The sequence below is a fragment of the Eptatretus burgeri genome, chromosome 7, assembly GCF_056783735.1.
Source record: "Eptatretus burgeri isolate ZD-2024b chromosome 7, Ebu_testis_v1, whole genome shotgun sequence".
Taxonomy (NCBI): Eukaryota; Metazoa; Chordata; class Myxini; order Myxiniformes; family Myxinidae; genus Eptatretus; species Eptatretus burgeri.
Window position 1 is genome coordinate 87546465 of NC_140967.1, and position 27477 is coordinate 87573941.

The window sequence follows — 27477 nt, forward strand, 5'->3', positions numbered from 1 at the left end:
CCACCCCAGGGTAACCAGAATGGCACATTTCGTACGCAGACAGAACCTGCCCTATTCTATTGAAGATATTAAACAAATGAATGCTTCATGCCCTGTTTGTGCTGAACTAAAACCCAGATTCTATGGTTCGGCTTCTGGCAGACTGATCAAGGCCACTTCTCCCTTCGAGAGACTAAACATTGACTTCAAAGGGCCCCTGCCGACCGAGACAGACAACAGATACATATTCACTGTTGTTGATGAGTATTCAAGGTTCCCTTTAGCGTTTCCGTGCTCGGATATGACCTCGGGCACTGTCGTGAAATGTCTGTCTGACCTCTTCGCTATGTTTTTGAAACCTTCGTACATACATTCAGACAGAGGGCCGTGTTTCATGTCGGCCGGGCTAAAACAATTCCTATTAGAGCACGGCATCGCAACTAGTCGAACGACGGGTTACAACCCACAGGGTAATGGTCAGGTGGAACGATATAATGGAGTTATTTGGAAAGCCGTAACTCTGGCATTGAAATCAAGAGGACTGGGGCCCGAGCGGTGGGAGGTTACCCTTCTCGACGCTCTGAATTCCATACGCTCTCTGCTCTGCACGTCCACCAATGCGACTCCTCACGAACGAATGTTTACTCACCAACGACGTTATGTTGACGGCCAATCGGTGCCCGACTGGCTAACCCATCCCGGAACAGTGTTCATGAAACACCCGGTACGACAAAGCAAGTATGAACCCATGGTGGAAGAGGTCGAACTCATCGATACTAATCCAGAATACGCTCATGTCAGGCTCCCGGATGGCAGGGAGACCACTGTGTCGGTTCGTCATTTGGCTCCCTCAGGCACTCCCCCCGCCGGTACACCACCATCTGGCACTCCTCCCTCTGACATTCCCTCCCCAGGTGTTTCCCCCCCAGGGACTCCACCCGAGAAGGGTGACGGCGGAGCTACCGCGTTCCACCCGGGGGCGATCGGGGAGTCATCTCCGGCTCGAGTCGAGGCTCACCAAAAGGATCGGAAGCCTCCCTCAAGTGAAACCGCCATCTACTCCCGGAGAGGCCGGCGAATAATACCCCCTCGCCGACTCAATCTGTAAAGGGGATTATCGGCATCCTCGATGCTCATGCCCCTATATGCTCGTTACATAATATATCGATGCTCATTACCATGCTCCTACAACTCCAAATAATCCTCACTGCTTGGCATGTATGCTTCTGTAGATTAGATAGTTCGCATTGCTTGAAATGTATACTCCTGTAGCGCTGAAGTAATCCTGGTGTGTTAGCTGGGCCTCTAGTTACATTTTAAAGACGGGGAGAATGTGGTGAATGGAAGGTCGTGACGTGTGACCACGTGATGCCCGGCTCGAGCACAGAAGAGATAAAGCTGAGGTTCGGCTCGGCCGCGGGGTTTTGTCCCTGGGGCATTGCCGTTGTATGTCGCCGGCTCACTTGGTGCTCATTGAATGGTGAGAACACTGATTGATATATAATACTGATTTATTTTGCGGTGATTAGTTGCGCGTGTGTACCTTACTGCTTGTACTCCATGCTGCGTTTGTATTTCCTGGTGTGCCCGTAGAAGCGGCTTCAATCAAATGGAATAAAGCCTAAACTCTGAAGGTTCTTCTCTCATCTTCATTTCATGATGATTGCTGATTGTGGTTGGTTGTGCTCCGTGATTGCGAAGAAACGTCACTTCCGGTCTGGCCCAACATGGAGTCCTGAGTCTCCTGCAGGCGGCAAAACGGGGGTGGAGTGCATGGGGCGGTGTAGCAGCGTGGAGGTACTTCTGGCGGTGTATCGGGTGTGGTAAAACTAAAGAAGAAGAAGACAAGCCGGTAGGCGACGATGGTTCACGAGCGATATTTGACGATGTGGATTGTTTCAGAAGTCAAGGATGAGACAATGTGATAATTTTTGACCAAGTTAATGTGGAATAGACAAAGCCGAGAAGCGAACGTCGAGTTCTTCTTGCATTCGCTTCTTAAATATATCAAATTAAAGTCTTTTTGCCTTGAAAAAAAATAAATAGTACCTGAACATTACCTTCACAACAACAACGACACCGCCGAGAATAGGAGCTCATGTGCAAAAATAAATATTACCTCGACATTATACCTCAACATTACCTTCACATTAACAACTGCACCGCCGAGAACAGGATCTCTTCTGAAAAAAAAAATTCCTCAACATTACCTTCACAACAACGACACGGCCGAGAACAGGATCTCTTGTGCAAAAATAAATATAACCTCGACATTACCTTCACAACAACAACGACACTGCCTAGAACAGGATCTCATCTGAAAAAATAAATATAACCTCGACATTACCTTCACAACGACACTGCCTAGAACAGGATCTCATCTGAAAAAATAAATATTACCTCAACTTTACCTTCACAACAACAACTACACCGCCGAGAACAGGATCTCATCTAAAAAAAATTAATACTAGAAGCGAACGTAGTATACTTCTTACATTCGCTTCTGACATCACCTATAACTGGTTCACAACTGTATACGCAATTTCCGGTTACTTCGGCCTGGATTCGGGATCAGCGATCAAATAACGTAAATCACGATTAAAAATTATTTTTCGATGATGCGAGAGATATCTTTATTAAAATCAGTGGAGGAAATATACACCATGTGTGATATTATTTGGGTCATTCATGTCTCCGACGATGCCTTTATCTCCCGGCATGCATCATTCCCCATGACAAACACCGGAAACAAAAAAAAACAGAAGCAAAAAAAAAAAACAGAAGCAAAATGGTCATTGGCAACGACACGGATTCACAATTGCCAAGGTATTGTGTTGTTTTTGTTGTTTCCTATTCTCACATGTGCACGCGTTAAGTAATATTCACAAGATAGAAATTAAACCCAATCGTGTTTATACACCGCACAGCGTTTAAAAACAACCGGAAGCAAAAGGTCATAGCTAACAACACGGATTCCAAATAGCCAGGGGTATTGTGTTGTTGTTGTTGTTGTTTCCTATTCTCTCACGTGCATGCGTTAAGTATGCAGCTCACTGCGTTCGCTATAAAAATGATCAACATGATGTGGTACGAGTGAAAGGTTATTAGCTGCAAAATGTCGAAACCCCGGTTTCGTTCAACAACTTTCAAAATTTGACCTTTGCATAACCTTCAAAGGTCACAAAACAATGTTGTGGACATTAAAACAAGGAAACAGGATACGTGCGATAGCTTATTGGAGTTAGTTCGTCGAAGAAGGTCGAAAACCCGGTTCGATTCCCACAACTTTGAAAATTTGACCTTTGTGGCCCTTAAAGGTCAAGGATTATGACCTTTGGTGCAAAACTCCCACCCATTTCTTCAAAACCTATCTTCTCCATCAAAATTGACCGAATCAAACTGAATTTTTTATATGTTGTACATATGGCCAATGTGCACAATTTCTCGAGCAGGAATTTCAATTAAAAATCGAGAAAAAACAAAAATTACAAGTTGGCGTGGCTCCGCCCACAATGGGTGTGGGACACCCATCGCCAGGAAGACAAAACGAGGCATTGATATCAACATCATATTCAAGGTTCATCCAAATCGGATCACATCCCACGAAGTTGTGCTCTGGACAGACAGACAGACATACATACAGACACACAGACACAACAAATATAGTGGTCACTCTGGCTGGCGCTCGTGAACCAATCATCCAGGTGGAGGCAATGACTTTGATACGTATACATTAACACTCATACCAGACTTCCACCAACTGGAACATTTGTTTGATGCTTGTCTGGATTCATGTTCAGCAAAATATTGGTTTGTCCTCAACACTTCTGAGGCACAGACAAAATGGGACATGATGCAGGTGAAGAACATGTAGTTTCGGCAAAGTTTGGAATAATTTGTGATGCAAGACAATAATCTTGGCAACTTACATTCCAACCGGAAGGATGGTTTCAGGTAAGCAGGAAGGAGCATCTCTTCTGAGGGGCCTTTGGACAAAAAAGAAACAACAGAAATATGAAAGATTAAATACATTGATTTCTTCATCAGTTTGATAACTTGATCAGAAAAGACCACAGAAGGAAATGCATGGATGGAGCAGGTAATCGATGAAAAGGTGAATCAGGTGATGTCATCCAAGCAAAGAGAGTTAAAGTTCTTGTTCTATATTCTGCATGGGGATGACCATGTCAATAAGTCACCTTCCCTCAAAAATTATAATTACAATTATCTCCACAATTAAGGATGTTCTTCTTCATCGAAGGAAGTATTTACAGCAATGTCGGTGAAAGACAAAGTTCCAAAATTTATTTCAACTTATTGTTATGATCTTGGGGTTGGCTGTGTTTGCACCCAGTGTGTTCACCCCACCTGTCAAAAGGTATTGAAAAATGCTTACCTGTTGAAGGTCTTGCATAGCACATGGCTTCTGCCGTTGCTGCCCTTAATCACGGTGAGGTGTCCATTCAGGTGGCAGACAATGAACAATGTAAGTTGGTGATGAATTCCTTTTCGTCAACAATGAGACCCCACCATGGTTTTCTGCAGCTTTGGAGCCTTCACTATAAAATTTCAGGTTCCTGTTCTTGTGAAATGCAAAATATCCATCAGGAGTGAAATCCCTGTCCTTGACTGTACTTTCAAAAAAGGTTTCGGTGATGGCTCCAATGTGATCTCAGGTACATTCACTTGTTTGGAAGAGTCCGTGTATTGAAGGAAATTGTTTTCAACAGAATACACTCTCGTCAAGTATCCACGGAGGGTATTCATGCACTCCCTCCCCCCCTACCCCACCCCAAGGACTCTACCAAACCAACTATTTTAAACTTCCTTTTATGGCCCTGTCACATATTTGAGATGTCAACAAAAGCAAATTTTCAAGCATTCTGGCGATATTCAAGATGGCGTCCAAAATGGCCGCCAAAATGGGTAAAATCATGGAATACGGTATACAACATCTCAAAAATGTGGCAAACTGGAAAAATAATCATTGGCATTTGGCTCCTGATCATTAGTTACTCGTTTCTGATAATTGGGCTTCTGTTGACATTCTTACAAATCCAAGATGGCGTCCAAAATGCCTGCCACAACAGGCAAAATCACAAAAAAAAATGTTGATAACAGCCTGAAACTGAAACGATGAAGCCTGAAAAGTTGAAATGGAAAAAAAACGCAAACGGGAACATTGTGTTCCCTCTTTTTTAACCCTCTCTCTCTCGTAAAATGCAACATCTCTTCCCACATGTCTGTCTCTCCCTTGCACCTCCCTCCTCACACCCCTCCCTTCCCTCCTCACACCCCTCCCTTCCCTCCTCACACCCCTCCCTTCCCTCTTCACACCCCACCCCCTTTTCCCTTCTGTTGAAGTGGATTTTCCTTTTTTAGTTGTTTTTACAATCAATCTGCTTGAATGTGACATTTATAATAACAATTGTAGTCTCAGTTAATCACCGAATGTGTTTTTCAAATTACTAAATATTTATTGAATTGATTCATCTTGATGTTATTTATGACAAATGTTATTGATGATAACTCATTTTATGAGAACTTGTTATCTGTGTCTTTCCTTCTTGAGGTCTTATTTTGGACTGGAGCGAAGACCTTCAGCCATTTGACTCCATGGACATGATTCACTCGCTGGTTTGCTGAATGTCTTGAGAATGCAACCCCCAAATATTCCCTCCCTCTCCTCTATCTTTCTTTACCTTTCTAATTCATGTATTCGCCATTTGTACGGACATGCCTTTGTAAAGGAATTATGTCATGTTCTTTATGTTCGTTATCGCTTGATAGATCTTCAGTCCAGAGTTGCCCTGCTCGGAGTTAAACCGCTATTTGAGACCCTTGCTCGTCTTACTCTTGTCTACCTGCACAGATTGTTGTTTCAAACCGGGGCGATAAGAAGCACTCTCTGGGTTGTCTCACTTTTCCCAATAAATCCTTCACATCACTCTCGCCGGCCGAGTCGAGGTCAGATGTGGGTCATTATGACCCGACTCCCTTCCATCCCCGACTCCCTTCCAAACCTCCCACACCTTTCCTGGGTTCCAATATATATATATATATATATATATGAATTCCTGTGACTCCGATTAGCGGAGATCTTTGTCTGACTGTTACATCAATGATCCTTCGTTATGTAATAAGTGAAGTGTCACGTTGTATTTACGAGTCGACAATATATTCACAAATATGTCATCGCCTTTAAAATCAGGAATCATCATAATTTTCCCATTTTTCATGTACATCAGAACTAAGTATCCTTCATGACAACCTCATGTTGAAAGCTCGTCTTCGCAAATTGACAGAAGAAGATAACGTGAGAGAAGATCATGTTTCCAAGGCAAGGCGTTTTGAGTAGGCCGAATCAAAAGACCCCTCCAAGATGAAGTCAGGTTCATCAAGGATGTCTTTCATGAAGGTAAGCCGTTAATTAAGGGGTGTTGGAATTTACCCAAATACCCAGTTTTAATAATGTACTCCCTTGGAGTTCCCTCAGTATGTATGTAAAGTTTTGGGCCGCTCGGTTTCATGGCTTTGGAGTTATGGAGGACACACACACACACACACACACACACACACACACACACACACACACACACACACACACACACACACACACACACACACACACACACACACACACATACACACATACACACCTTGTCCATCTTGTCATTTGTATGGTTCACTGACAATTGAAATATTTTCTGATCACTTCGAGACCCTCGTGTCCTTGTTGACACAGCAGAAGGTGAATTCAAACTTGTTCATGATTGGATAGGGGCAAATATAATTTCTCTTCATGTTGATTAAATTAACTAAGTGCTTGTTCACAATTCAATTACAGAGCTTCCTGGACATATTGGTGTTAATTTTATACATCGAGACAGACTTGACCCGACTACATTTCTTGGCTTGTTCATTGATCATAATATATTGTTATGGTTTTCCGCCGCGTTCGGCGTGCGGACGGCTGCTTCAGCCCAATCATGGTCGCGCGCCCACCGAAGGCGACAATCCAGTCGTGACTTTCCGGACCAACCCTGAAATCCAGCCCCGGATGCCTTAACGCATCGTAAACCAGTCAATACTCTGTCCACGTGCGACAGGGTCGATCGCCGAATTGTCGATTTACCTATCTATTTGCGCGGACAGAAATACCGAGAGTTTACCCCTCGACGGGACTTGGACGAAAACGAGCCACTTCAGCGTCCTCGTTCCTTATGCGAAGACGAGCGGATTGATACCGCCAAGTCCCGTCGGACCAGATTTACTTTTATCTGCTTTAAAAGCCAGTTAATTCCCAATACGTGCCGTGCCAGTCAATGCAGGGAAAATGACACAAACGAGCAGGTTGACATTCAAACAATGGGGAATTTATTTACGGTGGGCATGCAGTCAATGAATGGGGGGATGGGGACGAAACACGAGCAAAGCCTACAGCCGATTATAAGAAATGCAAGTATATACAGACACTTATACAATTCACGACTTGTTGGACTGGCGCCACGAACACACACACACACACACACACACACACACACACACACACACACACACACACATACACACACACACACACACACACACACACACACACACACACACACACACACACACACACACACACACACACACACACACACACACACACACACACACACACACACACGATCGGACCAGCTGGTCTTCATTGAGACCTATCTTGGACCTGCCCGCCTCATGCGGTCTTCGAGGACCAGGTCCCCGGGGCCGACTGGACCCCAGCACGATCCGGATAATCCAAGTGAGCGAAGTCGGCAGGGCGACGGTTGGCGTGAGAAGACTCTCCGTGTGCACTTCCCAGAACTTGTGCGCGACCAGAACCACAGGCGGACCAGCGGAGAACCAGCCACGAAGGACGACAGGAGGAAAACACCTGGAGAACCTACAAGAGGCTTGAAGCTCGAAGAAGCATAAAGAAAATGGTAGAAGCCGGAAGAAGCTGGTAAAAAGCCCTAAGAAGCTGGGAGAAAGCTCGAAGAAGCTGGTAGAAGCCGGTAGAAGCTGGTAGAAGCTCAAAGAAGCTGGTAGAAAGCACAAAGAAGCTGGTAGAAGCCGGTAGAAGCTGGTAAAAAGCCCGAAGAAGCTGGTAGAAAGCACGAAGAAGCTGGTAGAAGCTCGAAGAAGCTCGAAGAAGCTGGTCGAAGCTCTGTTTCCATCCCTCTCTTCCCTTTTTATTTCTCTCAGACGTGCCTCGCTTCCCGCGTGACTCATCAACTGTCGGTGTTGGCTGCCGCATTCCATCCCCCCCCCCCCCCGCGCGAGCGTGCAGAGGATGCCGGGAGCAGAGGGTTTGGTGGGTGGGGGCTTCACCTTTCACCTTCTGAGCGTGCACTGAATACCGGGAGCAGAGGGCTTGGTGGGTGGGGGCTTCACCTTTCCCCGACTAAGCGAGCGGGGGATGCCGGGAGCTGAGGGCTTGTGCTGTTCTGCAGCGTGTCCACAACCAATGGGCATTTTGCAACTGCGCTGAAGATGGGGTTTTCCTAATACAAATCACAGCGCCTTTATTTACCCAATCAACAAGGGAAAAGGACGAACTACAAAACACGTACTTACCGACATAACTAATCTATAGGAACCTGAATGTCTGTGTGCTCATCCCTTCCAGATCCGCAACAATATCATCAAAAGGATATTCCGATTATCGACACAAATTTCTCTCACCAAATGTTGGTATTATTAACAAGTTAAGGGTTTTTCCCAGTATATGTATTACCTGTCATATTCTGCCCTGATGTTCCCTTATTTAAACTATGGAATTTTATCTTGGGGAGAGGGGGGGAGGGAAATGTATCAAATACCGATTGGGAGATAATTTTATTGATTCAAAAACGAGCACTCAGAATTGTTACTAATACTGGTTTTCATTCTCACACTGATGTGTTATTTCTCAACAAAAGGTTCTGGAAGGTGATGATTTTTTTATTTTAATTTAGGTAAATTCATGTTTCAATTGAATGCCGATGTGTATCATTTTCCACGACCAAAGTGGGTTTACCGAGCCAGTGAATCAACCATGACGGATGGGGAATCGTGCTTGCGACAACGCGGCGGTTAATTTGGCCGAGTGAAGCATGCTATGGAATCTTTATTGATCAGAAACAACCAAATACACTCTTATCCAACAAGACAGAGTGAAAACCCTTATTTACCTTTTACCAGAACTGTTTTCACACAAAAATCTCTTGTGTCCACAAAACACAAATTCTGGAATGACTTGGATAACAATCTTCAACAAGTTAATGGCATTGGAAGCTTGAAAAGAAAATTTAAATATCGTCTTTGATACATTCAGTCCGTTTAATCATGATCATAAATAATTCTACTTCTGACATGTGATACCTGATTATTGCTGCTGATGCTTTTTGAACATGGGTTTCTTTGCATACATTGGTTTCTTTCACGATAACTTCTATTTTGTAGATATTCCAATGGACATCGCCTCTGGAGATCTCCAAGACAGCGGCATGTCACGAGAAACCACAAACGCCAACTGCAACCCTCAACTCGGGCCGGATCCTCACGCCCAAAGTGGGTTTACCGAACCAGTGAATCAAGCATGGCGGATGGGGAATCGTGCTTGCGACAACGCGGCGGTTACTTTGGCCGAGTGAAGCAATGTTGCATGCTGCTTGATGTGGGCTTCCGTTACCATTGGGAACTCAGACCAATATTGCCCACCGGGAATGTTATTCGGTCCAACACTATGCAGGATAAATCAAGACACATTCAACACTTGAAGAATTTACTCCACAGCATGCAAGGGAATCGAAAGAGCGGAAAACGATGGGAGGAATGATTAAAGGAATGCAGAGGAGAGCAAATGGCAGGGTGGGGATTTTAACCTCAGAAAATGGTGAGGAAAAATGATACATGAAATTACAAGAAGTTGAACACATATCAAACACATGTAAAGCATATTATAAACACGTATACATTCTCCCTTACACTCTCGCGATCATACGCAACCCCGGAGCACTTGCAAACAATCACTTGATACACAATTACAATACTGGATCCAGAAGGAAGACACAGAGAGGTTGGGTTGAGGGAGAAAGAGAATGAAGAGGTTGATAAGAAAAAGTTTGAGGGACTTTGTCGAGCCTTCACCACACCTGAGATCGCTCCTGTTCAAAACTATCTTGCCCAAAGTCGCGCATCGTGTCGACCCTTGCAACTGAACCCCGGTGGTCTCGGGTCCGGAGTTGGTACCTGGCCGACCAGCATGATGTTCTGCGGCCTCAGGACAGCTCGTTCCGTGTAAATATTGGCAGGCTTTGGCGTTTGGAAGGCAGCGCTGGAAAATACTACACTGGAGCGATGTGAGTAAAGGCGTGTAAAAATGAGGAAGACGTGAGATGGAAGAGAAAGTGTGGTGAGTGAGGTTTGAAAATCTGTTCTGGTGGAATGAAGCGAAAAGTGGAAAATGTCTCTGGGAACAAGCTCTCAAAACTCTGATCTCGCTCAGGCATTTGGTGAAGCGAGAGATTTTGCGACTGATCTGGGTATATACCCTGCCCCTCCCCCTCACTGGCCATTTTCCGTTGTCCTTGCCATACCCCATTCATGTCACGTGAGTGGTGTGCGCATGAAAGGGTCGAAACAACCTCTACCTGAGCGACTTCTGTCTCAACTCATGTCAGGCATCGCCATTATTCTGCTACCATGTGAGCAAATGAATGAATGGGTTTGTGAGCAGGCGAGCAATGAACGTGAATGGTGAGGAATGGAAGAGAATGGTGTAAAACGGAAGAGATGGAAAGATAGAGAAAAAGAGGTGGATGGAAAGAGGGGAAAGGAACAGACACTTATGCTGCTTACACATGCACAATGCATATTGATCACATTGATATGATTTAGCGAACACCAAAGAGAACACGAAATAAATAAATAATATCTATGTGTGTGTGCTTCCATTCCCTCAGGGGGTGCACGAATTCCAACCCCGGGCCACAACCGTCACATGACCCCCGCCTCTTCACTAAGTCTCTCCCGAGGCTGTTCAAACTTCCTCCATTCCTCTTTTTCTACCACTCTTTCTTCTCCCATATTTTGCACAACTCTCCCTCCTCTGACCCTGTTTTTGTTTACAATCACATTCCTCTGCTGAAAAAAAAAGAAAAACGAATGCGTTGCGTAACTATGGCTCGCCATTCTGCCTTAAACATCACTTATACTTCACATTCGGATTCTGTACATTTGGAGAGAAAAAGTTGAGTTGACCAGGTGGGCACTATTCCGCTCATTTGAAGTCCAGAGATATTTTTAGTGGCTCCCCAATGCCTGGCAAAAACCTCTGCCCATAAGCTTGATGGCATTCTTCAACCTGAAGGGTTCACATTCTTACACTGGGACAACATGGCCACTCAACACGAGGTGAGTCCTTCGACCCATGTGGCCTACATTTGAATAAAAAGCACGGTGATCTTCACTTCACCGTTGATGGGGAATTCTCGGCTTGATCTTGACTTTTGAAGTTTCGTTGTGATCGCTGTGGAATTCTGTAGTTGTTCTGGAATTCTATTTTATTCTCTTGCTTTGAGCTAACCGTTTAACCGACTCAATTGTAAATCCTTTTCGTCAAATCAAAAGACACCGATTAATTCACTTTCCACAACAAGAGTACTTTTCTCAGAGAACAATTTATTTCCCTTTTGAGTTCAAACACTCAGAGGTCAGCACCGACCAGTTTATTCTCACCCTCGCACACCACAATGAACTTCTTACTCATAGAAATACATTGGGAGAGTGGGGGAGGGTTGGATAAGCATGTCGGTTAAAAGAACACAGACATGGATAGCAAAAACAGAATTAATGTCAAAGGTACAGTGTTATCATAACAGTCACCTTGGACTTCGAGGGAATTAAACAAACGTCCAGGAGTGTACACGCGGTGACAGGATAAGACAGTAGGTTATAGGTTTTTACAATTTAATAAATGATTATGAAGAGACGAAAAGTATGTAACTTTTAACCCAGTAAGACAGACAGCAAAAGGTCTCTTTTCTAAGAGAGGAATATTCCCCAACACCGTTCATGGTAACATATTGGTGGGAGCACGTGGCCACTCAACGTGGGAGTCTCCTTGATGCACGTGGCCTCCTTCAATGAACAAAAAGCACGATGGCCTTTTCTTTGCTGTGAATTGCAACATATTGGTGGTAGGACCACGTGACTGCGGCATATGGGAGTCTTCTTGGTCCTCGTGGTCCACTTCAATGAACAAAAAGCATGGGTCGTCTCGCAGCGATGGTGAGTCATCGACGTCCTTGTGCTGGCCTTTTCATTGCAGAAGGCCCAGAAACTGTGAACTTGGAGCTCAGTGGAGGGGAGGTGGGTGGGGGTTGGGGGTGGGAGAAATTCATACTTGCGTGTTGTCAAGGAGAAATAGTCACGGCCGTAACATTTCAACAATTGCCGTTACATTTTAAACATTTACACTATCATGGTTCTAAATCACCAACTTCACCCACCATTGCAAGTCTTGGCATCTCTCCATAACGATGGGCCGAGCACTCTATTTTTCCTCCCGTACAACTTTTGACAAATGACAAGGCCTTCAATCGCAGCTTGATGGAGAACTGCTCTCACGTCTGGGCTGGCACCCCTGCCTCACACCTTGGTCAGTTTCACGCTGAGGACACCAAGGCTTTCAAGATGATTGGAATGTCCCAGGATGAAGCTGAGTCAAAAAAAACATCCATCTGGTGGGACCAACTTGTGACAGGAAGGGCATCCGAGAAAAACAGGTCCAAGAAATATGAATCAAGGCAGCAATGTGCACACGCACACATCAAATGGAATGGCAAAAGGGTTGGAAGGACCCTTTCAGACAAAAATGAGGATCATGCATCATGATAAAAATGATCATAACGAAAATGAGGATCTAAAATTGGGGCTTACACTTTGTAAAGAAGAAAATGGGGAATTTGCCAGACAAAGGGAAACTTGAACCAGACGTGAACATGAAAAAATATCTGGTGTTCCACATTGACACAAAATATCTTGTTTGTGTCCCTTACCTCAATATTCCTCTCATCCCAGATCTGACAATCCTCTTGCAACTCTGTGGGTGATTGCACTCCTTCTTTTCCTGGGATTCTCCTGCAAGGAATCACAACATTACAAAAGCACTGTGATGTATTCACCAACTTTACGTACTTTTTCCTTTTCATCCACATTTACTTGGCTCTCTGTTCTGTCACATTGTACACGTCAATCATCATTCTCCACACATGACCAGTGGAAGTGCAATGACACTATCTCGATACGTAAGAATGAGTTTGTTTGTTTGTTCCAAAAACGTTTCCAAACACCTGGGCCAATTTCCTGAATCACATGGTTTTCATATGCAAAAGGTCAATGTTGCAATAAACACCTTCACTTCCACATCAAATTGATGTAAAAACGTGCTTTGGAGGATTGCGTTTCATACGTCAGGTGGAACGTGCTTTGGGGATTGCGTTTCATACGTCAGGTGGAACGTGCTTTGGGGAATTGAGTTTCGTACGTCGGGTGGAACGTGCTTTGGGGAATTGAGTTTCGTACGTAGGATGTAACGTGCTTTGGGTAATTGCGTTTCATATGTAGGATGTAACGTGCTTTGGGGAATTGAGTTTCATACGTCGGGTGGAACGTGCTTTGGGGAATTGCGTTTCGTACGTAGGATGTAACGTGCTTTGGGTAATTGCGTTTCATATGTAGGATGTAACGTGCTTTGGGGAATTGCGTTTTGTATGTAGGATGTAACGTGCTTTGGGGAATTGAGTTTCATACGTCGGGTGGAACGTGCTTTGGGGAATTGCGTTTCGTACGTAGGATGTAACGTGCTTTGGGGAATTGCGTTTCGTACGTAGGATGTAACGTGCTTTGGGGATTGCGTTTCATACGAAGGATGTAACGTGCTTTGGGGAATTGAGTTTCATACGTCGGGTGGAACGTGCTTTGGGGAATTGAGTTTCATACGTAGGATGTTACGTGCTTTGGGTAATTGCGTTTCGTACGTAGGATGTAACGTGCTTTGGGGAATTGCGTTTTGTACGTCGATACAAAATTATCAAATGGAACTAATGTTTTCATTCTGATGGTTTTGAGGCAACACCCAGTGGAGGAGATGATGATTCTTAGGTGACAAACGTCAAGTGCCGTGTAAAATGTGCTTCACATGAAGGATACAATATCAAGCACACGTGGTCGTATCGAAGGGGACATGAAGTTTCCTGTCAGCATCTGTAAACATTCACTTGTACATTTTATAAAATATCAGCCATTGTTTGCTCACACAGATAATACCATCAAATGAACAATCACTATGGAATCATTCAAAGTTTATTACCTGGTTTTACATTACCTGGTCAATACTGTGCTCTTCACTGGAACCTTCATCATCTTCCCGTTTCCGTTTCTCATTCCGCCTCTTCCCAGCCATTTCCACATCAAGAGGAATCCTTTGAATGATACGTTGTCGGATTATCTCATGAGATTGTTCAGCATTGTTGAAGGTGAGCCGAGTACAGAAATGAGGTGCAGCTCAGCTGACTGGTAAAGGTGAATTTAGGTGTATTTGGAGGCACTTCACCTGACTGCTAAATTTGAGGTAAGACTGAATCTTGAGGCAGCTCAGCCAACTGGTTAAGGTGAGTTGACATATCAGAGGAAGTTCAGTGGACTCTTTAAGGTGAGTTGTTGAGAGAAACCAAATTGAGCACAGCTGACCGGTTGAGTTTCGGTAATACACGAATCTTGAGGCAGTTTAGCCAACTGGTTCAGGTGAGCTGAGATTTTGGAGAAAGAACATCTGACTGAAGTGAACTAACTGGTGGCAGAAACAAGAGTCAGTAGAGCTGAGATTCAATGTGGAGGCAGTTTCACCAATCGGTGAAAGTGAGCTGATATTTTGGAGGAAATTCAGTCGACTGACTGTTTACGGTGAGCTGATCATCATCATCATTTCGGTTTTTTCAAGAAAACATCCTTGGTAAAGCCAAACAGAAGATTGATAGATACAAAGATACAAGGGTGACATCAAAATCGAAGAAAAATTATATTTAAACAAATCTAAATCAACAAGATCATAGACAAAAATATACCATCAGAGATGGGGAATCCCCACCATTGAATGAAAAAGGTCATCCATATTCCAGATAATGAGGGAGGAGAATTGGAAACAAGACACCATTTGTTCATCATCTCGAAAAAGTTCCCCAGGGGTGAGGAACGTAGGAACCAAAAATAATTAAAATCAGATGAGCGGTTTTCCATTTATTACGAAAAACATTTTTTTCAAAATGGCGGCCAAAGTCGGCCATCTTGGATCCGGCCACGCCCAAAATCAATGGGGTTCTTCCTTTTCAGGTGGTACATGTGTGAACCAAATTTCAAATCGATATGGCAAACAGTTTATGAGTTATCACACTCACAGCTATAAATGTTGACGCCCGGACGGACGGACAGCCTGACGATCGGGTGATAACAATATCCCCCTTCCGCCACGCGGCGGGGAATAACAAAAACACAATTCAAACTAATATGAAACATGTAATTGATATAAACATCCTCAGAACAGAATTAAGTATTTCGGTGAAAAAAGGAATGATGGAATTTTTGTACTTTTGAGTGTTTCACCGAGGGAGGTCGAGATGTTGAGCATTTCTGAGTTGAATATGATATGCAGACACAGATTGAAGGGTGGAAGGAAGAATGCAACAATCAACGATCTTCCACGATGACAGAAACTAGATTCAGTTCAGGTAACTAATTCAGGTGAGTTGAGACTGAATCTGGAAGCAGTTCAGACAACCTGTGAAGGTGAGGGGGTGGGCCTTGAGGTTGTGTTTTTTTTCGAGACCATACAGTCCACAATCATGTCGGTCTTCCACCGTGCTGATCGACATCTTCCGGTCCTTTGTTTTTCAGCTGGTGTTTAGGGATCTTCACTGTTTCAATGGAACCCAGTTGCGCTGTTTAAGGAAAGACATGTCAGACATGGGTTGACACGGATAGTCGGATATACTGAATAGTTTGCAGATGTCTGTGGCAGGAAGGTTATTGTGGTTAGAAAAGGGAGAGTGAGGCATTTACCTTGCGGTGAAACACAAATCGTTGCAATATCAACAGAATGCGAGCTGACAACTTTCCTTCGTTCAGAATTAACTCCAAATGGTGGAAATATTCATCCATCTGTTGAGGAACAAAATAATTGGCAAGTCATCGACACGAAAAGCTATGTGATGGATCTTCATGAAAATCCCAAGTGGAATTGAACATGTCTGTCATAGATCAGAATATAATATCTACCACGTTATCCGTCAAGTCAGAAGTAAGTTCCTTTCCCACGGTATTCAACATGCAACAGATGTATTCCACAGATTGGTTTCTTCCATCTCTGAGCAACTCGGCCAGAATATGCACGATGGTGTTGGTGTTGACGGCACCGAAGTTTATAGAGCTCCCCAATGAATCGGATGATTCCCAAGGAGCATTTTCTGGATATCAAGAGGGTGCACAGTTCATCCTCGTTTACCTGGACAAAAAGAAATGTTGAAAGACGACGTCAGTGTGTGATCAAAATTCCCATTTTTTGGACAATTTTTCAATTATCACCCATTTTCCCAAGTTAACCAATCTGGAGGCTTCAACGCTCTTGATGTCGCATATGCAGCTGATTCCAGCAAGACTCTTGCAATACTCCTCCTCGCAATGTTTGAGCAAAATTTGCTGAAAGGTCTCAAATGTTCTGGCTGTGTCCCCCATTGGTACTTCAATCTGTGAAAGACAAAGCAGGGTGGTGACATGGTGGGTAGAAGGGTCTGAGAATGTGAAAAAGAGCAAAAGTGTTCAATAAGCCCAGGATGTTCCAACATGTGACCTCCATCAGTGTTTAAAGCTCCTCACCGTGGTGAGGTGTTGGCATAAACTTGCATAGACCGCTGAATGTTTGGGCATGGCGATAGCTTGACAAACGATCATCTGAACCATTCTCTCAAAATGTGTGGACGTGATGTTTAGAGCCATGATCATTGCAAGAAGATGGTGATAGTTATCTGGGGTCATTTTGTTTAGCAAAGTGCCAAAGAGTTTGAGAAGATCCTGAGCGAGAGAAACAACAGAAGTCAAGGTCTGAGTGACAAAGTTAGGTTTTGAAAGATTTGAGGTTTACAAAGCTTGAGACTTTTAGTTGTGAAAACCGAGTTGGTTGTTTATCAAAGTTGTGATTTCATTCAGAACTTCGTGCATTGCTCGAGAAAAGGATTTTTAATTTACCCAAATGTGAAACCACCCACACATGTTGATTATCAACAATGAGTGATATTTACCGGTCGAGGATGGAAACCTTCTTGATTTGGGGTGTCCACACAGTGCCGGGAGGCTCCTGGAGAGTTGTTGTGGTGTTGACTCTCCTCCATTTTCAAATTATGTTCCTGGACATTTTCATGATCGAGCTGCTTCTGCTGTTCCTCAAGAAGTATCAGCTTGCTCTTCAGCTGCTGGACCTCCTCGTTCAGGTCTTTGTTTCCACGTGCAAGTTTTTCACGTTGTTTGTTGGTTTCCTCTTGTTTCTCGTGAAACTGCTGCTCCTTCATTTTGTGGTCCTCATTTTGCTGTTGATGCTGATGTGCCACTTCATGTACTTGCAGCAGATTCACATTTAGGTTTTGGAGAATTTCTTTCAATTCTTGATTTTCTTTTGCAATAATCGCAAAATTTTCAGAGTTTACGTGCTCGTGCTGGGCAAGAAGCTCATGTAGTATCATTTGCTCGGCCTGGTTCTGCTGTTGCTCCATCTCTTGGTGCTCCAGGTGGCTGATCAGCTTGATGTTCATGTCTCGCAGCTGTTCTATCATCATCCTGTAACTTCTACAAAAGAGAATATTTCCTGAATGAGACTCGACTGGCAAGAATAGTAACTTCAGAAAGAACAAAACGACAACGAGAAAGCATCCCATAACACAAAGCCCGTCCGCATCCACTTTGTACCGCACTCAAAATAAACAATCAAAACAATGGATAGAAAATATAAACTGTGTGTGTATTTATATTTATACATTTTATTAAACAGTGTTCTTCATGTTTTCAGAAGAAAGGTTTGTTGAAGATTTGATGACAAAATATCAATTGGTAAATGACCTGCACACGCGCGCGCACACACACACACACACACACACACACACACACACACACACACACACACACACACACACACACACACACACACACACACACACACACACACACACACGCACACACACACACACACAACCCCATGACCTGCTGCATGAGGGACGGGCTCAGAAACTGGGACAAAGGAAGGAAACGAAGAAAGACCAGAACCTTGATGAGGTGGAGGACAAGCTGAGTGAGAGATTCCAAAACTAAACATGTGACACATCGCTCTTTACCGTGAAATGAGGCACTTTTTATTTCTCTTCTTTCTGAACCAGCCACGAGACCATGCGGTGATGACCGCAATTATTACGATCAACACAAGGCTGAACCAGGTAAGCCCAATCCATTGCATCTGCCTGGCTTGTTCATTGATATTCCCCAGGTGAAGGTACTTGGATTGGATAATCTGCGTACAGCACGTGGACATGGACAGCAGTGTCAGGATAGAAATTAAATGTGATGAAAGTGGGTTTTATCCATCAAACACCACAAATTATATTTTATAATCAATTGACATTTTCAACACCCTAAAAATCAACTCTTTCTTTCTTTCCTACTCCATCTTTCAACAGTTTGTCATTTCTGCCTTTGATATAAAACTCGTCCATTTTTTTTACTCAACACGATCGAGGCTCATGGAACTGCAAGGTGATTGAGAGTACGAGCTGTCATTTGGGAAGCACAGCAACTCCTGGATCCATCAAGGAAGGAATGACAAACAGGAAAGGAGGAGAGAAGAGTGAGAGGAGGGAAAGGGAACACTGCAATCTGCAAGTAAGGGGGTCAGGCTTGGAGCGTTAATGGGGGGTAATAAAGATGGTGGGTCAAAATGGGGAGGTTGACATGAGATAACGGTTCACTGTCTGCTGAAGAACCTGCAGGGAAGAGTGGGAAATCACAACCTCTGGAATGCAGTGGTGCAGACGGGATGAGTGAGGAGCAAGATGGAGGTTTGCAGTCAGCCTGGATTTTGGGAAGTTAACCAACCGGTGGTGTAGGTTCAGTTATGGTGAGATAATTTAAATTATAATTTTAAAATCTGACACCTTTAGATACTTGGATATCCCTGGTGATGAATACCTGGTGTTACAATAACTCTGATTTGTAAAACTCACTCGGTTATAATTTTCTGATTAATGTTTGCAATTGTGAATCCTGGAGTCACCTCATTGAACCAGGACACCGAGTTCAGCAATAACCAAGTCCTTACATCATTGATTTTCGGGGGTGATTCCATCCATCCAGTGGGACCATACTCTGTGCAGAGCGTTGGTGCTGCTGAAGCAGAGTCCTTGGCTTTTGAACACAATGCTGGACGGGTCACCACTCCGACACAGTACACCAGCATGGAGGCACTCATTTTGCCGACCTCCGAAGGATGACAGGCAGAGTCAACCCCACCTGGTATTAGTTATACATCCAAGGAGGGTTTGAACTGAGGATCGTGGGATCCCAAGCCCACCACTCCAACCATTAAGTTAACTCCAGGTATGGGGTTGATTGTGGCCCCACATGATGTCAGGAGATGTTAATTTGAATTTTACATTTTCACAATTTTTATATATCAAAGACCTCATCAGTTTGCACAGAAAAAAAGTCTGATTTTGGGATGCTCTCGTACCCTCACAGCTGCACTGTCTGTGGAGATTTGAAAATGTAAATTCACCAAATCCTCACCAGAAACACAGTGATAAAAAAAGGAATCTCAAGCCAAATGACCTCCAAGTTTCCCCCTCAGGGGGCTTTCACAATGACATTTTAGTGAGTCCACAGACTTACTGATCACTGTTCACAAACCGAATCAATCTACATGAACGTCACATTGGTAAAAGGTGAGCAGTCACAAATGGAAAGGAGAAACGTGAAAAGTGAAAGTTCACAAAATGTAAAACTGAATTAAATATTTTTGTTGTCGTTCTGTACTTTAGATTATTTTACTTTCTCTTCTCTCCATGAACCCCAGCTCACCCCCTCCCATGTTACCGTAGTTACCCCTCACCCGTTTTGACTTGAGAATCCATCGTCCGTGACGAGTCTGATTCGCAGACACAAACATTTCCCGTTCTGAGTTCAGCTGGACAATTCCCCAAGAAAAAAGTCTGAAGATGAAGATACAAATGATCCCAATCAGCGTCCACATTGTCAGAGCTTGTAAACTTGCTTCTGTCGCTGTGAACGACTCTGTCGTGGAATCCGCGCTGTGCGTCACAATGAACGTCTGTGCGTCACAATGAACGTTTGTGCGTCACGATGAACGTTTGTGCGTCACGATGAACGGCTGTGCGTCACGATGAACGTTTGTGCGTCACCATGAACGTTTGTGCGTCACCATAAACGTCTGTGTGTCACCATAAACGTATGTGCGTCACCATGAACGTCTTTGCGTCACCATCAACGTCTGTGCGTTTTCTTGTAATATTTGTTTTCATTTGCTGTTCTTCACAAAGTGACAAAACCCACACTCAAGTGAAACAAAGCACAAGTTCGAATGTTTGAAAGTTTATTAAATTAAATTAAAATTTTACAACAAGGATCAACTCGGTGTAAATTGTTTTGTGTTTTAAATTCAAAATTAAAAATCCCGTTTAATTTCTGGATTCAGGTTAAAAATGGCGATTTCATCACAGAGAATCGATTGGCTTCATGTCTTCAGGGCAGGGATGATGAAACACAATGAGGATTATTAATAAACGAAATTTTCACGTGGATTCGGGCGGTGCAGCGGAATGGGGGAACATAGGGTGGTGTAGGGGAATGGGGGAACATAGGGTGGAGTAGGGGAAGGGGGGAGCATAGGGTGGTGTAGGGGAATGGGGGAACATAGGGTGGTGTCGGGGAATGGGGGAACATAGGGTGGTGTAGGGGAATGGGGGAACATAGGGCCGTGTAATGAGGTGGAGGACATTGAGGGCTGTGTAACGTATGATGATTGCTGATTGTGGTTGGTTGTGCTCCGTGATTGCGAATAAACGTCACTTCCGGTCTGGCCCAACATGGAGTCCTGAGTCTCCTGCAGGCGGCAAAACGGGGGTGGAGTGCATGGGGCGGTGTAGCAGCGTGGAGGTACTTCCGGCGGTGTATCGGGTGTGGTAAAACTAAAGAAGAAGAAGACAAGCCGGTAGGCGACGATGATTCACGAGCGGTATTTGACGATGTAGATTGTTTCAGAAGTCAAGGATGAGACAGTGATAATTTTTGACCAAGTTAATGTGGAATAGACAAAGACGAGAAGCGAACGTCGAGTTCTTCTTGCATTCGCTTCTTAAATATATCAAATTAAAGTCTTTTTGCCTTGAAAAAAATAAATAGTACCTGAACATTACCTTCACAACAACAACTACACCGCCGAGAATAGGATCTCATGTGCAAAAATAAATATAACCTCGACATTATACCTCAACATTACCTTCACATTAACAACTGCACCGCCACGAACAGGATCTCTTGTGCAAAAATAAATATAACCTCGACATTACCTTCACAACAACAACTACACCGCCGAGAACAGGATCTCATCTGAAAAAAAAAATTCCTCAACATTACCTTCACAACACCTACACGGCCGAGAACAGGATCTCATCGAAAAAAAATATTACCTTCACAACGACACCGCTGAGAACAGGATCTCATCTCATCTGAAATCTCATCTGAAAAAAGAAATATTACCTCACAACAACAACTACATCGCCTCGAACAGGATCTCATCTTAAAAAATTAATGTTACCTCAACATTATACCTCAATATTACCTTCACAACAACAACGACACCGCCTAAAACAGGATCTCATCTAAAAAAAATAAATATTACCTCAACTTTACCTTCACAACAACAACTACACCGCCGAGAACAGGATCTCATCGAAAAAATAAATATTACCTCAACTTTACCTTCACAACAACAACTACACCGCCGAGAACAGGATCTCATCGAAAAAATAAATATTACCTCAACTTTACCTTCACAACAACAACTACACCGCCTAGAACAGGATCTCTTCTAAAAAAATTAATATTACCTCAACATTACCTTCACAACAACAACACGGCCGAGAACAGGATCTCATCTGAAAAAATAAATATTACCTCAACTTTACCTTCACAACAACAACTACACCGCCGAGAACAGGATCTCATCTGAAAAAATTAATACTAGAAGCGAACGTAGTATACTTCTTACATTCGCTTCTGACATCACCTATAACTTGTTTACAACTGTATACGCAATTTCCGGTTACTTTGGCCTGGATTCGGGATCAGCGATCAAATAACGGAAATCACGATTAAAAATTATTTTTTGATGATGCGAGAGATATCTTTATTAAAATCAGTGGAGGAAATATACACCATGTGTGATATTATTTGGGTCATTCATGTTTCCGACGATGCCTTTATCTCCCGGCATGCATCATTCCCCATGACAAACACCGGAAACAAAATAAAACAGAAGCAAAAAAAAAAAACAGAAGCAAAATGGTCATTGGCAACGACACGGATTCACAATTGCCAGGGTATTGTGTTGTTTTTGTTGTTTCCTATTCTCTCATGTGCACGCGTTAAGTAATATTCACAAGATAGAAATTAAACCCAATCGTGTTTATACACCGCACAGCGTTTAAAAACAACCGGAAGCAAAAGGTCATAGCTAACAACACGGATTCCAAACAGCCAGGGGTATTGTGTTGTTGTTGTTGTTGTTGTTGTTGTGCACGTGGACATGGACAGCAGTGTCAGGATAGAAATTAAATGTGATGAAAGTGGGTTTTATCCATCAAACACCACAAATTATATTTTATAATCAATTGACATTTTCAACACCCTAAAAATCAACTCTTTCTTTCTTTCCTACTCCATCTTTCAACAGTTTGTCATTTCTGCATTTGATCTGAAACTCGTCCATTTTTTTTACTCAACACGATCGAGGCTCATGGAACTGCAAGGTGATTGAGAGTACGAGCTGTCATTTGGGAAGCACAGCAACTCCTGGATCCATCAAGGAAGGAATGACAAACAGGAAAGGAGGAGAGAAGAGTGAGAGGAGGGAAAGGGAACACTGCAATCTGCAAGTAAGGGGGTCAGGCTTGGAGCGTTAATGGGGGGTAATAAAGATGGTGGGTCAAAATGGGGAGGATGACATGAGATAAGGGTTCACTATCTGCTGAAGAACCTGCAGGGAAGAGTGGGAAATCACAACCTCTGGAATGCGGTTCTACTGACGGGATGAGTAAGGAGCAAGATGGAGGTTTGCAGTCAGCCTGGATTTTGGGAAGTTTAACCATTCGGTGGTGTAGGTTCAGTTATAGTGAGATAACTAAAATTATAGTTTTTAAAATCTGACACCTTTCGATACTTGAATATCCCAGGTGATGAATGCCTGGTGCTACAATAACAATGATTTGTAAAACCCCCTCGGTTATAATTTTGTGATTAATATTTACAATTGTGAATCCTGGAGTCACCTCATTCAACCAGGACACCGAGTTCAGCAACAACCAAGTCCTTACATCATTGATTTACGGGGGTGATTCCATCCATCCAGTGGGACCATACTCTGTGCAGAGCGTTGGTGCTGCTGAAGCAGAGTCCTTGGCTTTTGAACACAATGCTGGACGGGTCACCACTCCGACACAGTACACCAGCATGGAGGCACTCATTTTGCCGACCTCCGAAGGATGACAGGCAGAGTCAACCCCACCTGGTATTAATTATACATCCGAGGAGGGTTTGAACTGAGGATCGTGGGATCCCAAGCCCACCACTCCAACCATTAAGTTTACTCCAGGTATGGGGTTGATTGTGGCCCCACATGATGTCAGGAGATGTTAATTTGAATTTTACATTTACACAATTTTTATATATCAAAGACCTCATCAGTTTCCACAGAAAAAAGTCTGATTTTGGGATGCTCTCGTACCCTCACAGCTGCACTGTCTGTGGAGATTTGAAAATGTAAATTCACCAAATCCTCACCAGAAACACAGTGAAAAAAAAAGGAATCTCAAGCCAAATAACCTCCAAGTTTCACCCTCAGGGGGCTTTCACAATCACATTTTAGTGAGGCCACAGACTTACTGATCACTGTTCACAAACCGAATCAATCTACATGAACGTCACATTGGTAAAAGGTGAGCAGTCACAAATGGAAAGGAGAAACGTGAAAAGTGAAAGTTCACAAAATGTAAAACTGAATTAAATATTTTTGTTGTCGTTCTGTACTTTAGTTTATTTTACTTTCTCTTCTCTCCATGAACCCCAGCTCACCCCCTCCCATGTTCCCATGGTTACCCCTCACCCGTTTTGACTTGAGAATCCATCGTCCGTGACGAGTCTGATTCGCAGACACAAACATTTCCCGTTCTGAGTTCAGCTGGACAATTCCGCAAGAAAAAAGTCTGAAGATGAAGATACAAATGATCCCAATCAGCGTCCACATTGTCAGAGCTTGTAAACTTGCTTCTGTCGCTGTGAACGAGTCTGTCGTGGAATCCGCGCTGTGCGTCACAATGAACGTCTGTGCGTCACGATGAACGTTTGTGCGTCACCATCAACGTCTGTGCGTCACGATAAACGTCTGTGCGTTTACTTGTAATATTTGTTTTCATGTACTGTTCTTCACAAACTGACAAAACCCACACTCAAGTGAAACAAAGCACAAGTTCGAATGTTTGAAAGTTTGTTTAAATTAAATTAAAATTTACAACAAGGATCAACTCGGTGTGAATTGTTTTGTGTTTTAAATTCAAAAATAAAAATCCCGTTTATTTTCTGGATTCAGGTTAAAAATGGCGATTTCATCACAGAGAATCGATTGGCTTCATGTCGTCAGGGCAGGGATGATGAAACACAATGAGGATTATAAATAAACGAGATTTTCACGTGGATTAGGGCGGTGTAGGGGAATGGGGGAACATAGGGCGGTGTAGCGGAAATGGGGGTACATAGGGTGGTGTAGGGGAATGGGGGAACATAGGACGGTGTAATGCGGTGGAGGACATTGAGGGCGGTGTAACGTATGATGATTGCTGATTGTGGTTGGTTGTGCTCCGTGATTGCGAAGAAACGTCACTTCCGGTCTGGCCCAACATGGAGTCCTGAGTCTCCTGCAGGCGGCAAAACGGGGGTGGAGTGCATGGGGCGGTGTAGCAGCGTGGAGGTACTTCTGGCGGTGTATCGGGTGTGGTAAAACTAAAGAAGAAGAAGACAAGCCGGTAGGCGACAATGGTTCACGAGCGATATTTGACGATGTGGATTGTTTCAGAAGTCAAGGATGAGACAATGTGATAATTTTTGACCAAGTTAATGTGGAATAGACAAAGACGAGAAGCGAACGTCGAGTTCTTCTTGCATTCGCTTCTTAAATATATCAAATTAAAGTCTTTTTGCCTTGAAAAAAATAAATAGTACCTGAACATTACCTTCACAACAACAACGACACCGCCGAGAATAGGATCTCATGTGCAAAAATAAATATTACCTCGACATTATACCTCAACATTACCTTCACATTAACAACTGCACCGCCGAGAACAGGATCTCTTCTGAAAAAAAAAATTCCTCAACATTATCTTCACAACTACACTGCCTAGAACAGGATCTCATCTGAAAAAATAAATATTACCTCAACTTTACCTTCACAACAACAACTACACTGCCTAGAACAGGATCTCATCTGAAAAAATAAATATTACCTCAACTTTACCTTCACAACAACAACTACACCGCCGAGAACAGGATCTCATCGAAAAAAAATTAATACTAGAAGCGAACGTAGTATACTTCTTACATTCGCTTCTGACTTTACCTATAACTGGTTCACAACTGAATACGCAATTTCCGGTTACTTCGGCCTGGATTCGGGATCAGCGATCAAATAACGTAAATCACGATTAAAAATTATTTTTTGATGATGCGAGAGATATCTTTATTAAAATCAGTGGAGGAAATATACACCATGTGTGATATTATTTGGGTCATTCATGTCTCCGACGATGCCTTTATCTCCCGGCATGCATCATTCCCCATGACAAACACCGGAAACAAAAAAAAACAGAAGCAAAAAAAAAAACAGAAGCAAAATGGTCATTGGCAACGACACGGATTCACAATTGCCAGGGTATTGTGTTGTTTTTGTTGTTTCCTATTCTCACATGTGCACGCGTGAAGTAATATTCACAAGATAGAAATAAAACCCAATCGTGTTTATACACCGCACAGTGTTTAAAAACAACCGGAAGCAAAAGGTCAGAGCGAACGACACGGATTCACAATTGCCAGGGTATTGTGTTGTTGTTGTTGTTTCCTATTCTCTCACGTGCACGCGTTAAGTATGCAGCTCACTGCGTTCGCTATAAAAATGATCAACATGATGTGGTACGAGTGGAAGGTTATTAGCTGCAAAATGTCGAAACCCCAGTTTCGTTCAACAACTTTCAAAATTTGACCTTTGCATAACCTTTAAAGGTCACAAAAAATGTTGTAGACATTAAAACAAGGAAACAGGATACGTGCGATAGCTTATTGGAGTTAGTTTGTCGAAGAAGGTCGAAAACCCGGTTCGATTCCCACAACTTAGAAAATTTGACCTTTGCGGCCCTTAAAGGTCAAGGATTATGACCTTTGGTGCAAAACTCCCACCCATTTCTTCAAAACCTATCTTCTCCATCAAAATTGACCGAATCAAACTGAATTTTTTATATATTGTACATATGGCCAATGTGCACAATTTCTCGAGCGGGAATTTCGATTAAAAATCGAGAAAAAACAAAAATTACAAGTTGGCGTGGCTCCGCCCACAATGGGTGTGGGACACCCATCGCCAGGAAGACAAAACAAGGCATGGATATCAACATCATATTCAAGTTTCATCCAAATCGGATCACATCCCATGAAGTTGTGCTCTGGACAGAAAGACAGACATACATACAGACACACAGACACAACAAATATGGTGGTCACTCTGGCTGGCGCTCGTGAACCAATCATCCAGGTGGAGGCAATGACTTTGATACGTATACATTAACACTCATACCAGACTTCCACCAACTGGAACATTTGTTTGATGCATGTCTGGATTCATGTTCAGCAAAATATTGGTTTGTCCTCAACACTTCTGAGGCACAGACAAAATGGGACATGATGCAGGTGAAGAACATGTAGTTTCGGCAAAGTTTGGAATAATTTGTGATGCAAGACAATAATCTTGGCAACTTACATTCCAACCGGAAGGATGGTTTCAGGTAAGCAGGAAGGAGCATCTCTTCTGAGGGGCCTTTGGGGAAAAAAGAAACAACA

The 27477-nt window shown here is 43.3% G+C and overlaps 1 protein-coding gene and 3 long non-coding RNA genes across 6 annotated transcripts; 1 reads left to right on the forward strand and 3 right to left on the reverse strand.

The window, feature by feature from the left end:
- Positions 1-333: 333 nt before the first annotated feature.
- LOC147023700 (uncharacterized) lies at positions 334-10587 on the forward strand. 2 transcript variants are annotated; one of them, XR_015060339.1, is made up of 4 exons: positions 334-1831; positions 5552-5946; positions 6228-6397; positions 9448-10587. It is a non-coding gene; the product is annotated as an uncharacterized LOC147023700 (long non-coding RNA). The 2 variants fall into 2 exon arrangements; XR_015060340.1 differs by having other exon boundaries at positions 6285-6397.
- A 1060-nt stretch (positions 10588-11647) lies between these two features.
- Positions 11648-13466, reverse strand: LOC147023701 (uncharacterized). The gene is made up of 2 exons (XR_015060341.1): positions 13047-13466; positions 11648-12741 (listed from the first exon to the last, which is right to left on the reverse strand). It is a non-coding gene; the product is annotated as an uncharacterized LOC147023701 (long non-coding RNA).
- Positions 13467-15541: 2075 nt separating this feature from the next.
- LOC147023702 (uncharacterized) lies at positions 15542-16447 on the reverse strand. Of its 2 annotated transcripts, XR_015059752.1 has the most exons (3): positions 16321-16447; positions 16105-16203; positions 15542-15983 (listed from the first exon to the last, which is right to left on the reverse strand). It is a non-coding gene; the product is annotated as an uncharacterized LOC147023702 (long non-coding RNA). The 2 variants fall into 2 exon arrangements; XR_015059751.1 differs by having other exon boundaries at positions 16105-16447.
- A 140-nt stretch (positions 16448-16587) lies between these two features.
- LOC147023703 (uncharacterized) lies at positions 16588-20390 on the reverse strand. Its single transcript, XM_085890353.1, has 5 exons — positions 20189-20390; positions 18423-18595; positions 17340-17880; positions 16918-17112; positions 16588-16788 (listed from the first exon to the last, which is right to left on the reverse strand). Exons 1-5 carry the CDS (start codon positions 20327-20329, stop codon positions 16588-16590), a joined length of 1251 nt encoding a protein of 416 aa, XP_085746479.1. The 5' UTR covers positions 20330-20390.
- Between the last annotated feature and the right edge of the window lie 7087 nt (positions 20391-27477).